At 33.6% G+C, this 14,221-nt stretch overlaps 1 protein-coding gene across 4 annotated transcripts in view; it reads left to right on the top strand.

The window, feature by feature from the left end:
• NCAM2 (neural cell adhesion molecule 2) overlaps positions 1–14,221 on the top strand; it is a 517,977-nt gene that overhangs the window by 436,924 nt on the left and 66,832 nt on the right. For all 4 annotated transcript variants that reach the window (XM_027041783.2, XM_053220659.1, XM_053220660.1 and 1 more), the window contains one exon: positions 14,070–14,189. In XM_027041783.2, the coding sequence (XP_026897584.1) occupies positions 14,070–14,189 (120 nt within the window). The remainder of the gene's footprint in view (positions 1–14,069; positions 14,190–14,221) is intronic.

Below are 14,221 nucleotides of genomic sequence, written 5' to 3'. Positions count from 1 at the left end.
AGTATTAAGACATAAGTCACATTTCTCTATCTTGACTGCACATCTGAGAGCCTATATAACATGTTGTATGGACTTCTGAATCTTCTACATCACCTGAGATGAATAAATGGATTATTTCATTACTAAGCTTGTTTATACTCAATTAAAGTTATATAGTTGTTAAGTATTTCTAAACATCTATAAATTATTACTGTATCTAGGCTAAGTTAAATGGAAACATCTAAGCGAGTTGGTTGTTTTTTCCTTTCTTTGAAATTTCCAAAGATTCCACAAGCTTTTCTAAGTACTGATGTTATGGAATTACTATTTAATAAAACTTAATTCTATTGTATATTTTAAAAACTTCTTTTCACTTGCAAAGATTAAAAATATATATAGGGTCATCTGGGTGGCTCAGTTAGTTAAGCATCTGACTTTGGCTTGGGTCAGGGTCTCAGGATTCATGAATTTGAGCCACACATCAGGCTCTGCACTATCCAGAGCCTGCCTGGAATTCTCTCTCTCTCAAAATAAATTTAAAAAATCTATTATAGCTTTTTAAAAGATAATCTACGTCTAGACATAAGTAGACTATTGAGAAAATGGAGACAGCAGCTTCTCTTTCTCTAAAAAAGCAGTCTTAATTGCTCCTATTTCTTTTCTTCACACTTCAGACCAAAGAGAAGCATCCAACCACTGTATGACATGTGCTCCTGCTACTGGCTCAGCTAACATTCAAGAAAGAAAGCCTGTATAGGTGGTAAAACATGTCCGTGCACTTCTGACAACTTGACATGTCAATGAACAGTTAGGGTATTTCTCATATCACCAAAATACTAGTGTGCACTGTAAAGGTGCTTCCATTTGGAGTAATTTGCTAGAAATCTTCATCCTCACAACTGGGTCTTGTGACAGACACACACTTAGCAGGAACTTTGGATTTAGGGTTAGAGACATGTGATCTTCTGTCCAGAGTAGCATTGTTTTATCTCCCCATGTATTGGCGGGGCCACTTATCCTACATTTTATATCGTTAAAGTCTTGGGTACTATTGACATTTTAATATTTAAAATACTCCAATCTCTGCATAGGGGATGCATTTCCATTAATTAATGTTTCCTTTAATTTCTTTCAAAAACTTTTACAAAAATATTTTGTAGTTTCTGTTGTGCATGTCTTAAATTTCTTTTGTTAATTACTAAGAATGGTATTTTTGATGCTATTAAAATGGAATTATGTTTTGAATTTTCCTCTTTGGTTTGTTCATTGTTAGTGTATAGAAATGCAACTGATTTTGGGTGTTGACTGTATGTTCTCATTTTATTGGATTCATTTTTAGTTCTAAAAGGTTTTTGTGGAATCTTTGGAATTTTCTACATATAAGATCACACGATTGTGAACAGAGATGAATTCACTTCTTTCTTTCAAATTTAGTTGCCGTTAATTTTGTCTAATTGCTCTGGCTAGTAATCCTAGTTAAATAGAAGTGGTGAAAGCAGGCATCCTTGCCTTGTTACTGTTTCTGGAGGAAAATATTTTAATCTTTCACCATTGAGTATTATTAACTGTATATTTAATATATGGCTTTTATTTTGCTGAAGTATTTACTTTTTATTCCTAGTGTTTTGAGTGCTTTTATCATGAATAGGGTATTAAATTTTGTCGAATGCTTTTTCTGCATCAATTAAGGTGATGATGCATTTTTTTCCTTTATCCTGGAATTGTAGTGTACTACATTGTATGATTTTTGTATGTTGAAATATCCATGCATTCCAGGAATAAATTCTTTTGGCCATAGTAAATGAATCTTTTAAAATGCTGCTGAATTTGGTTTGCTACGATGTTATTGAGGATTTTTATATTAATATTCCTAAAAGATAATGGTCTGCAGTTTTTTTAATTTGTTTATTTATTTACTTATTTTTCTAGTGTTTTTGTCTGGTTTTGACCTCAGGTTAATGGATTAATGCTGGCCTCATAGAATGCGTTAGGAAGGGTTCTTTCCTCTTTATTTTTTTTTTAGGAATTGTTGACAATAATTGCAATTAGTTTTTTATTAAATGTTTGATGGAATTGATCAGAAGCTATTGAGTCCAGGACTTTTCTTTGTTAGGAGATTTTTGATTACTGATTCAGTCTTCACACTAACTATAGGTCTATTCAGATTTTCTATTAACTTATGATTTCATCTTGGTAGATTTTGTGTATCTGGATATTTATCCTTTTCATCTAGGTTATTCAGTCGGTCAGCATACAGTTGGTCATAGTAGTCTCTTATAATCCTTTTTACTTCTGTAAAATTGGTAATAATGTCTCCACTTAATTTCTGGTTTTAGTAATTTGAGTATCTTTTTTTTTTGTCTTAGTCTATGTAGCTGAAATTTTTTTTATCTTGACTTTTTTGAAGAATTAACTTTTGGTTTAGTTGATTATATCTATTATTTTTCTATTCTCTATTTCATTTATATCAGTCTTATATTTATTATTGTCTTAACTCTGCTAACTTTGAGTTTAGTCATTTCTTTTTCCAGTTCTTTAAGTTGTAAAGTTAAGTTGTTGATTTGAGATCTTTCTTGTTTCTTAATGTAAGCATTTAGAGCTCTGAATCCCTCTCTACTCCTGCGTTTGCTGTGTCTCATTAGTTTCTCATACATGGTTTTTCTGTTTTCATTCATCTCTAAGAATTTCTTTAACTACCTTTGTTATTTCTTCTTTGACTCATCAATTTGAGAATATAATGTTTATTTTGTAATTTTTTTTAGTTTTATTTATGTTAATGATTTCTAACTTTATACTGTTGTGGTCAGAAAAGTTACTCTATATGATCTCTAACTTTTGAAGTCTTTTTAGACTTAAATTTGTGACCTAATGTATTATCTATTTTGGAAAATGTCCTGTGTGCTTTTAAAAATAATGCATTTGCCGTTGCTTTTGGATAGTATTCTGTATATGTCTGCTAAATCTAGTTGGTTTATTTTGTTGTTTAAGTCCTGTTTCCTAACTTATCTTCTGTCTGATTGTTCTATCCATTATTGTGAGTCTTTGGATCTAAAGTAAATCTCTTGTAGACAATATATAGTTGGATAATATGATTCAAGTCTTCTTCCAATCTCTGTCTTTTGATCAGAGGTTTTAATCCATTTATACTTAACATAGTTACCAGTATGCAGGGACTTCTGTAATTTTCTACATGCCTTACAGATTTTTGTCCTTTATTTTCCATATTACTGTCTTCTTTTGCATTTAGTCATTTTTTTTGTGGTAAAATGTTTAAATTCCTGTCTCATTTATTTTTGTGTATATCCTATGGCTATTTTCTTTGTGGTTACCATGGGGACTTTCTTTACCATCCTAAAGTTATAGCACTTTAATTTGAATTTATATTAGCTTAACTTCAATAATATACAAAAAATATGCTCTTATATATCTCCATCCCCATCCTTTTTGTTGTTGGTATCAAAAAATTACATCTTTATGCATTGTGTGCCAAGAACATGAACCAATAATTCTTTCAAATGTGTTAATACCTTAAATTATGTAGAAAACAAAATCTGGAGTTAGAAACTAAAGTTACAATAATACTAGCTTTTAGAATAATATTTTTAAAAAAATATATAGTCTCTTAGGTTATGTAGAAAATCACCAGTGCAGTTGCAAATCATTGTTCCAGTAGTACTAGCTTTTGTAGTTGTCCATGTATTTACCTTTATTGAGATCTTTATTTCCTCATAAGACTTGAGTTATTAACTATGTCTTTTTATTTTACCTTGAAAGACTCCCTTGAGCATTTCTTGCAGAGCGAGTCCAGCAGTAATAGAGTAACTCACCATTTATTTATCCAGAATGTTTATTTATCCAGAATGTCCTCATTTTTGACAGATAGTTTTGTCAAATATAGGACAGTTTTTTCCCTTTTAGTACTTTGAATAAACCATCCCTCTGCCTTTTGGCCTCCAAAGTTTCTGATGAGAAATCTGCTAATAATGTTATTGGGGATGTCTTGTATACAATGTTACCTTCTCGCTTGGTGCTTTCAAGATTCTCTCTCGGCCTTTAGTTATGAAAGTGGATTATGATGTGTCTTGGTGTAGGCCTCTCTGAGTTCATCTATTGAATGAACACATTTATTGACAAAAATTATTTTTAAGCTCCACAATTTAATTTTTGGTTTCTTTTTTAGATTTTCTCTCTTTATTTTGGTCATACATTGTGTTTTTTATTGGTTTTTTGTTTGTTTGTTTGCTTGCTTTATTCTTTAGTTCTTCCTTTAGTTCTTTTAGCAACTTTAAAATGGTTGTTTCAAAAGTTTTTTTCTACTATATCTACCGTGAAATATTTTTCAGGGAAAGTTTCTGTGATTAAAATTTTTCCTTAAATGGGCCATAATTTGTTGTTTCATTGCATGCCTTGTGATTTATATCCTAAAAATTAGACATTTGATTTTAATAATATAACAACCCTGGAAATCAGTTATCTCTCTTCTGCAGTGTTAACTCTTTTTTTTTTAAGTTTATTTATTTATTTTGAGAGAGAGCACATAAGCTGGGGCAGAGAGAGAGGAAGAGAGAGAATCCCTGGCAGGCTGTCAATGCAGAGCCCAACATGGGACACAAGCCTATGAATTGTGAGATCATGACCTGAGCCAAAACCAAGAGTCAGACGCTTAACCAGTTGAGCCCCCCGGGGGGCCCCTTCCAGAGCATCAATTCTTATTTGTTATTCTTGCTTATTGCTTTTTAAAACTATTGTTGTAGGCTATGCCTGTGCCAAGGATCAAACTGACATGTAAACTTAAGGTCTTCTTAGGGCACTGGTTCCTTAAATGCCCAGGAAGTCACTTCTGCCAAAAGGGGAAAGGCATACAACAATAAGGAGAGGTGCAACAACAATGGCTGCCCACCTTCTTGTCTGCACCTCTGTGATCAAAAGCAGCAACCAAAATCAGAGCAGGATCCCTGATATTTGAAGGAGAAGGTCCTTTTTACACACCTGACTCCCACATGCTGTGTGCAAGCCACTCTAGGAGCATGTGCTCAACTGCCTGCTACTTGATTGGGCAGGGACGTGTAGCTACTATTGTGCTAACAGCTGAAACTGACCAAATTGACCACAGTTTACTATCCATATATTCCCCCTGGAAGTTGCAAGCCTTTAACAGACTCGAAGATTCCAAAATATTTACATCAGACAGACTCTGCCAATATAATTGTTGTCTAGGTGGAGAGGGAAGATTCCTTGTGCTTCCTCCTCCACTACCTTTCTAGAATCTTCCCTTTCCATTTATAACTCTTCACATTCATTGAAACTTTATATAGACACTCATTCTTTCAGTTTTAAAATTCAAGATTCAGATGATTTCTTAAAATTTTCATGAGGGATTCCAGTGCAATTGTTCAGATGAGCATCTTCAGTTTGTATAAAGTATTCATAATGACATGAATTGTGCACATGAATATTTAGTAATGGAATTATCTGGCTTATGATTTTAATTCTCCAAAAGACATTTTTAAATGCTCTAAATCAAATAATTTTGTACTCATAAAAATAGCTGTATAGAAATGTAGTATATTTTCCTTAAATACTCAAAATATTTACAGGTAATTTTTTGTTACAAGTTGTGTAGAGATATGATAGCTGCAAAATATGAATGGCAAGCCTTCATATTAATTTACTTGAAACACTTAAATTTTGATGGAAAATAAAATACATCCATATTAAACAAGATAAAGAAAGGAATACACATGATCCAGAATATCTGGATAAAGTAGAATGTTCTATGTTCTGAAATTCATTGAAAAATAGTTAGCAATTGATTAGAACTAATGGAGATGTCTGGATTAGCTACAGAAAAGCATGGCTACTCTAGGTGGAATTATAAATAGTGTGAGTTTAAAAAAATAGTACATAACTTTCTTGAAAGTAGAGAACGCAAACTTTTAAAAAAGAAACTGTGGGAAAAAACTGCTCAAGTTGCACTTGGTTCTGAATCTTACTCACATTCGAAGGGAATCTCTAAGCTGTCTGTATGGTTTGCTGTGTTGCATTTAACAAGAACACAAATGACAGAGCAAAACCAGTTCATTACTCATTATTCGGGAATGTGGCTACAAAGCTTGTGCGGGATATATGAAATACTCTGTTTGATTTAGTTTAAAAATAAATAAGACAGAAAAAATAAATTGGCCAGAGTGCACAATAAGCAGAACTAGCTAGTAAATGCCTCTCTTGTACTGTGAGAGGACTCAGAATCAGAACTCCATGATCGGATAGTCTGATCTGACTTTGCTCTGAATTCTTCATCCTTGCGTTTCTACCATTACAACGTGCACCTGTGAACCAAAGGAAAAGTCGGGGGATTGTATTTGTCTTATAGTGCTGGGAATTTATGAAGAGCATCAGCATGGGTTTACATGGTTCTTTCTAATGACAATCCAGAAACACATAATTCAGTAAAATATTCTAAGAAAGAGACTGTGTTCTCTAATAGCTTAAAATAAATCTTAAAAAGTATATACAGTCTTACCATTTTTGTTAGTTTATCATTTTTAGCCTTATATGTATTTAGTGTCTCTGGGAAGAGAATATAAATATTCCTGCATTCAGGTTAATGAAGATTTTTTAAAATTCCTTTTTCACAAATGGTTTTCTGTACTCTGGCTTTATAGGCCACAATACAGTCATGGGAAGATGCAATGCTTTAACTCTAAGACAGAGTCTTGTTCACATCTAAGCTTTGATACTTACTGGCTGGTTGGTCTTTCTGAGCTACCATTTATTTATTTATGAAGTGTGGAATGCAACCAAACTGTCCTAGTCTAAGTATGAGATGAAATACCATCAAATGGGACTTGAATAATGGATTTTTCCCCCATAAACAAGAAGTTTTTGTTGGAGAAGTAAAATGTGCTTTAAATGCTCAGCAATACAAGAGTGGAGTCAATAAATGACAAAGGAGAGCAACTATAGATTTAGCAGTGTCCTCTTTGGGCCAGTTTCTTTTAAAGTGATGTTTTGTTTGGCATAGTTTTTAAAATGTCAATAGAAAACTCTTTATTGAATTCTTACTTTGCATTCAAAATACGTAGACTCTGTGAGGGCTGGAGACACACTCCCTCTCTTTCTCTCTCTCTTTATATGTTTTTATATGTCTTTTATATGTTTTATATGTCTTTACATATACACACACACATATGTATATCTGTGTGTGTGTGTGTGTGTGTCTTGCTCACCATATTCTTACAATAAAGAGCTTCCAACAATAAAAGAGCTAAGTACAAAAACAGGGAGCATAATCAGTAACAGAAAAAGTACGTAATTATTAGGAGGTTAAATAACTAAAATGAGTCTTGAATTTTCATTAGGCATGGTGGGGAGACGTTTAGTTTCAAAAACTCAGCTCAAGCTCGCTACCCCTGCCAAAACAAACAAACAAAACAAAGCAACAACAACAACAACAACAAAACTTGTAGCAGTTTAAGAGTTTTTTGGGCACACACATTTTGAACAATTAGCGTATTTATAAGTAAAAAATAATACTATGATTATTTTCAATTGTTGAGATTTCCTGAGCGTTTTCCGAAAACCTATTGTTTTAGACTATAGAAGGAGACATTTGGTAATTATACATCTGTCATATTTTACGTACTAAGTGGATCCTGAAAGCAAGTATCAATTAAACTTTTCTTGGGTGAGTAATTTTTATATGCTAAGAAATGTATTTGAAGTGAAAAAAGTATGAATTGTTTGTGAAAAAATATTTTTGAGGACTCTGTCCTGTTTTATTTATATATTTATTTAAGTTTATTTATTTATTTTGAGAGAAAGAGAGAATCTGAAGCAGGCTCTGATCAGTCAACACAGAGCCCGACATGGGTCTCGATTTCACAAACCATGAGATCATGACCTGACCTGAAACCAAGGGTCTGACAGTTAACCAATTAACTGAGCCACCCAGGTGCCCTTAAATTGTCCTGTGTTTAAATCAAAGTTTTTATCCAGAGTATACTTCAAAGGGAAGACATTTGTTTGCAAGAGACAATATGTGCTTCTTGTGTAAAACCTTCTATTAGTTAAAACTCACTTGTTAAATTGTTTGTTTTTATGAATAGTTTATACTCATAATGAAAAAGAACATAAAAGCAGTACAATAAAGAAAAAATTAGGAATTTCATGACTGATAAGCTATGGTCTTAAAATAGGGTCATCAGTATACCGTTTTGAGTTGAAAGCCCCACACAAACCACATAATTATTTTTCTTTCTACTTTGCATCAATCTGTATCAATATGAATTATACATTACACAGAATTTGTTCATAGATGTTTTATATATATATATATATATATATATATATATATATATATAAGTATATATCCATGCAAGTCATATATTAATATGATTCATTGAAGTCTTTGGGTAATTTTAAAAAGATAAGATTATATTCTTTTGTAAGTAATGGAATCTTGAAACACAATATGATTTATGCAAAAATGCATATTTTACTTTTTATTTTTTTAGTGTTTATTTATTTATTTGGAGAGAGAGAGAGAGAGTGGGCACACATGCGTGAGTGGGTGAGGGGTGGAGAGAGAGGGAGAGAGAGAGAGAATCCCAAGCAGGCTCAGTGCTGTCAGCACAGGGCTGGATGTGGGGCTCAACCTCAGACTGTGAGATCATGACCTGAGCTGAAATCAAGGTTCGGATGCTTAAGCGACTGAACCACCCAGGCGCCCTGCATATTTTACTTTTTAAAAGCAAATGAAAATCCAACTGAACTAAACTTCTTAAAACTTAAGACTTACAGACACACTTTGCACTGGTAAATGGAATAATTCCTCAAGTAATTCGTAGGTATGTAGTGAATAACTGGAGTGAAAGTATTAAAAAAAATTCAACATTATGGATAGAATACACTTTTATTTAAACCTGCTGCAAACTCTTACAGAAAGTCAGATAATTCTGTCAAAAAAAAAAAGAGGGGAAAAAAAAGGTTTGGGGCTTGTTTTAATTGTTTAGAGAACAAAAGCTGAATCTTAGGTGAGAAACTTCAAGGGATTTTGTATTTTCAGTTTTAACCGAGAAGATTAGCAGCAAGTGTAATTTTGAAACATCAGTCCCATCCTAGCTAAGCTTTGTGGTTTCTCATAGCTGTCTGACATGTTTCACAGTTCATGACAGCCTGAATAAGTTGCATTTCCAGTGGGTGATACAGCAGTTCAGACCCAGGGAGTCCTTATCTGCTTACACTGACCGGCTGGAAAAGCCGTGGAGAGGCCTGAGGTTTAAGAGAGCAAAGAGAGCATGGCTACATTTAATCTCACTTTAGAACTTGGCTCAGCCTAATTAGTTTGCAAATATGTAATTTATTTTGCCACAAGGGTCATAAATAGTCTGTAGCCTCTGGTTCTCTTGACAGCTGTAGGGATGGGATTTACAAGAATACATAACCTGAACAAACAAAAGCCTAACTTTATTCAACTTCCTTTAATAAAGTCTGATTGATTCCCTTCTTAAAGGGAAAATGAAACTTCAGATTCTTCTCTCTAGCAATGCCATTCCCATACTTGCAAAAATAATGTTAGTTTCTGTTTTCCTTCATTTGCCAGTTTAAATGTCATTATTTTTGCACACTTCAATATTTGCTGCACTTTTGCATGTATACCCAGGTGACAAAATGGTCATTTATGAAACTCAATTATATTTAAGTCAAGCAGCAACATTAAATTAATGAGGCAAACCAGATTCTTTATAGAACCTATACCTGTTGCCATGTCAAAGAAAAATTCATTGTGGTGTATACTTTTCAGAAGAATTACATTATGATTTCCAAATCATGCTGACTAAATATAACTATAAAATACCTTAATTTATGCCATTTGTCCTTAGAGAACTTTCAGTGGTTTGTAATCTAGATCGACTTTCACCTAATTTTCAAGTTTGAATTTCTAACAAATTATAAGGAAAGAACCCATCCCACACCTCAGTCTGTGGTTCTTTTGTTCTATTGTATGGGCACATTTGGGGAAAGAAAGTCTTCCATTAACTAACTTCATAATTTGAGGTATGACTCTATTATAGAGTATGCAGCCTTTCGTTTTTCAAGTGGTAGTTTGCTTTCATGCTCTACCTTGGCTACTCAGAAACCCTGTGTTTGGTAATATGCCAGGAAATTGTGGATGATTTAATGTATATATCCTCTCATTTAAGAAAGGCAAGTCAAATTACAGATACGGGCTTTGCCTCCCCTGACTTTCTTCCGTTCCCTCTCTTTAAATTGGTCCCAATTTATGGAGTTCTTTCTATTTCACACAATAATCTTTATGTTCACACAATGTTAATACGCCTCGTAATGAGGGTTATTGTAACAAAACCCTTACAGTCATAACTCAAAAACAGACTGACTTCTTCTTGTATATAAACTTTCTAAAACTTGCTTCCATAGGTTGACTTCCGTGCCTCTCCCCTATAATTTTTGAAGGCCCTCTAGGAGGCCCCGCCATCCATTTTACCTTTGAGTGTTATAGCCCAGCCTTGTAATAACCGTGCAGCCATCATTTAACCTCTTTGCTTCTCTCCTCTGCAAACTGCTCTGCTGTGAAACTCAGTCAGCAAAGGGGAGAATCGTTTTTGTTTAATGTTTATTCATTTTGGAGAGAGAGAGAGAAAGAGAGATTGACAGAGCAAGAGAGCGAGAAATCCTGAGCAGCCGAGGGGCAGAGAGAGGAGGGCAGAGGATTCAAAGTGGGCTCTGTGCTAACAGCAGAAAGCCCAATGCAGGGCTTGAACTCAGGAATTGTGAGATCATGACCTGAGCTGAAGTTGATGCTCAACCTCAACAGATTGAGCCACCCAGGCCCCCCGGGGAGAATCTTGTCATGGAGAACAGAAGACTGTGAGGAAACTTGGGAGACTTGATTCTGAATTGATTATAATGTAATTAAAGAGATGAGTTTCCCCTTTGGTAGAGATAGAGGGACACTCAAAGCTCCTCACATGCCCTGTGAAATGGTGAACAGAGGAGAATGGTGACAGTTCAGGCCAGAGAGAGCTTTGACTAGAAATATTCAGATAATTCAAGTAAAATGTAGAGGTTTTTTGGGGGGAGAGGTGGGTTGTTGTTTCCATTGTTTAATCTAATAACCTCGATTTTCCTTCATGTGATGTGCTCTGATACTTTAATAGCTCTATTGTTATCTACTTTTAACCTAAAATAAGGAACGGTCTGATTTCCACACTTTTGATTTGCAGATAATTTTATTTACAATTAAAATTGTATGATTTAAATTCTGTTGACTTTCTTGCTGAGTTGTGTCAAGGCAAACAACCAAACATAAACATTACTAATTGTTCTCACCTACTCGGCTGAGTTATAGTTTATCAGTGATCTTAAAATGATGGTAGTGGTTCCATCTTTACGTCGCAGAAATATGGAGAGGCATAGCACATATCAACGTTGTCTGCAGCAGTAAAGACGTCTATAGCAATCTCTCCTATATCATTTGTAGCATACTATGTAGATACCTATGTAAATATTAATATTTATAAGTAAGTATCTCTGAGACTAAATACAGACTATTTTGCCATTAAACACAGAGCCAAAGATGAACAACTTTGGAATATCCATTATTTTCATTACCTCACAGTCTCCATATAATATCCCTATTTGCATAGATCACTGATGCATAGTGATGATGATTTTACAGGTCACAAATTATTTTATCTATACCTTCTTTCAGTTTATCTTTATATTTTTGTTTCTATGACATCTACTAAAAATGTCTTCCTTTATAAGCTGGGAGACTAACTCAGCCCTAGGAATTGGTGGAATCTCAGTCTGGTGGAATGAGGCTCAGAAACAAATGACTTTTTTCATGATTTTAAAGCATGCATCACAATAGTGTCTTCTTGCAAAGGTTTTTGTAGTCAGACTAATACCTGCATGCGTCTTACATGTCCCCATGCTACCCCAAGTCGTTCACCATAAAGGTAAAGTAAAGGATAATCAAACACTGGCTCCTCCCTAATATCACATTGAACACTGACTGGTCCATGACAATACTGACTGCCCAAGGGCCTAAGCATTTTGTTACAAGCCCTGAGGAACAAATACACTTTCATAAAGCTTTAAAAATCTCTGCAGAACAGTAAGCCTAGTTCACATTGGTTTCAAATTGGTTATATTTATTTACTGGAAAAACTGACAAGATGTGATGACTTTTAAACTCTTGAGTTCCTTATTATACTGACCTTGAACAGAAACTTTCTCTCAAGGACGGTAGGTTTCCACTGTCTCAGGATCTTGGCTTTCTAACTTTTAATTTGATTCCCTCCATAGTCTGCATGACCTAACCCACTAATCTCTCAGTTACAACTATTTTTCCCCTCGGACTAATATTATATACACCTTGATTCCAGGTCACTAATCAACTGGATTTGGGTTTCCTGAAAAGCTCACAGATTGTTACTTTGTCAGCAACAGTTGGATTCAAACCTTGGTCTTGGTTTTCCCATTTAATCTTGTAACTTCTAATTAGTTGGATATCCCTGACCATCAGTGTTTTCCCACAAGGCCTCCCTTGACTTTGACACCAAATATTATAATCTGAGTCTTTGACAAGGCAATCCACTCTCAAAAACAAGTTCAGTTTTTTTACAAGGTAGAGAAATTGAGAAATACAAATGTAAATTTTGCTGATTGGGAATACATCTTTTTGCTGGTTTTAGAACATCTGTACTATATTAAATAAGGTCTGGTTGATATCTGGAATGGTTTTTTTCCATTAATAGGTGTCTGATATATATCAGATACATGTAAAAAATATATATATAATTTTTTATACTTTTTGAATTCTGTATTTTAGAAAAAAACATCTTTAATGTGCATTCAGAAGCTTTTTTCTTTTCTGTAGTTTAATAAATAATTCAATGAAGATTTCAATAATTATACTCAAAAAGCTAAAGAGATGTCATGATAATGAATATAGGGGAAAATAATGAAACAAAAGGAAGTATCAAAACAGATTCATGATGTACATTCATATAATGTACAATAAAAAAATATTACCTAAAGAATCTGTATTATAATGGAATTAGTTTTCAAAAATATGCTAATAAGTTATATGGTAATTTATTGAATGTATACCATCTTCACTCATGGTTCATATAAAGCAATATCTCTACAAATATGATCCTTTTATGAAACTTTTATTTTATGATCGACTATATCTTCTATTATGAATTGGTCACTTGATTTATTATGTATGCCAGACATAATTTCCTTTTGATTGTTTATCAAGGCTTTGCCACTTCCACTAGTAAATGTTTGCACTCATTAGTGGAAGCAGTAAGGATAGAGGCATCTATGGGATTTTGTTGGCTTCATCGGAGGAATTTGTAAAAATATGAGATTTTGAAAACCGCAATTGTACCCAGATTTTTTTTTTTTTTGGCAAATTGAAGAGGTTGACATGACCCAGGAGATGTTTCTGATAGCATTTACATTCCTGTACTTTTTCAGATTCTCTCTTCTTGGTGTCATGTTGAATCCAAGTCTAATAAAGTATAGCATTGAGAAGAAATTCAGAAAAAAATACAGGAGGAGACAACCTTCAAACCAGCATTAAAACTAATTTAATTTGATTTGAGATTATCAAATAAATGATCTACTTTGGTGGTAGAGTCAGCTCTGTGACACTCTTCAGACATGAGTGAAACACCTTATACCGGAGGCCAGAGTTCTGTCTATTGAATTCCATATCTCCATAAAGTTCCATAAAAACAATCCATTTAAAGTAGATAAATTATTTGGGATGCACAGAGTAAGGATGTTTTATTTATATCATTCTTATTTCTTGAATATATTGTCGAGTGTAAGTATCATAAGAGAAAGCTCAAATAGAGGTGAAGAAGGGGACTATTCACAAATCATTTCTTGTTTGTATTTCCTATTTTTTCAAGTATTTTTTGGAAAGATTTACAATGAAATTATTCATTTACTTACTAAAAATTATTAAGCATAAGCATATATATATGTACATGTACATATTTACATCCAGATATATTTGTATTGTTTGTTTTTTTTTCCTCCTCTAGCAATGGTTGTTTTGAGCAACCTGGAACCAAATACAACTTATGAAGTCAGGGTTGCAGCAGTAAATGGAAAAGGGCAAGGAGACTACAGTAAAGTAGAAATCTTCCAGACATTACCAGTTCGTAAGTAATCATCTCTGTTTTGCTCTCTGTTG

Source organism: Acinonyx jubatus, chromosome C2 (genome assembly GCF_027475565.1).
Source record: "Acinonyx jubatus isolate Ajub_Pintada_27869175 chromosome C2, VMU_Ajub_asm_v1.0, whole genome shotgun sequence".
NCBI classification, from domain to species: Eukaryota; Metazoa; Chordata; class Mammalia; order Carnivora; family Felidae; genus Acinonyx; species Acinonyx jubatus.
This window is presented reverse-complemented; position numbering and strand designations above follow the sequence as displayed.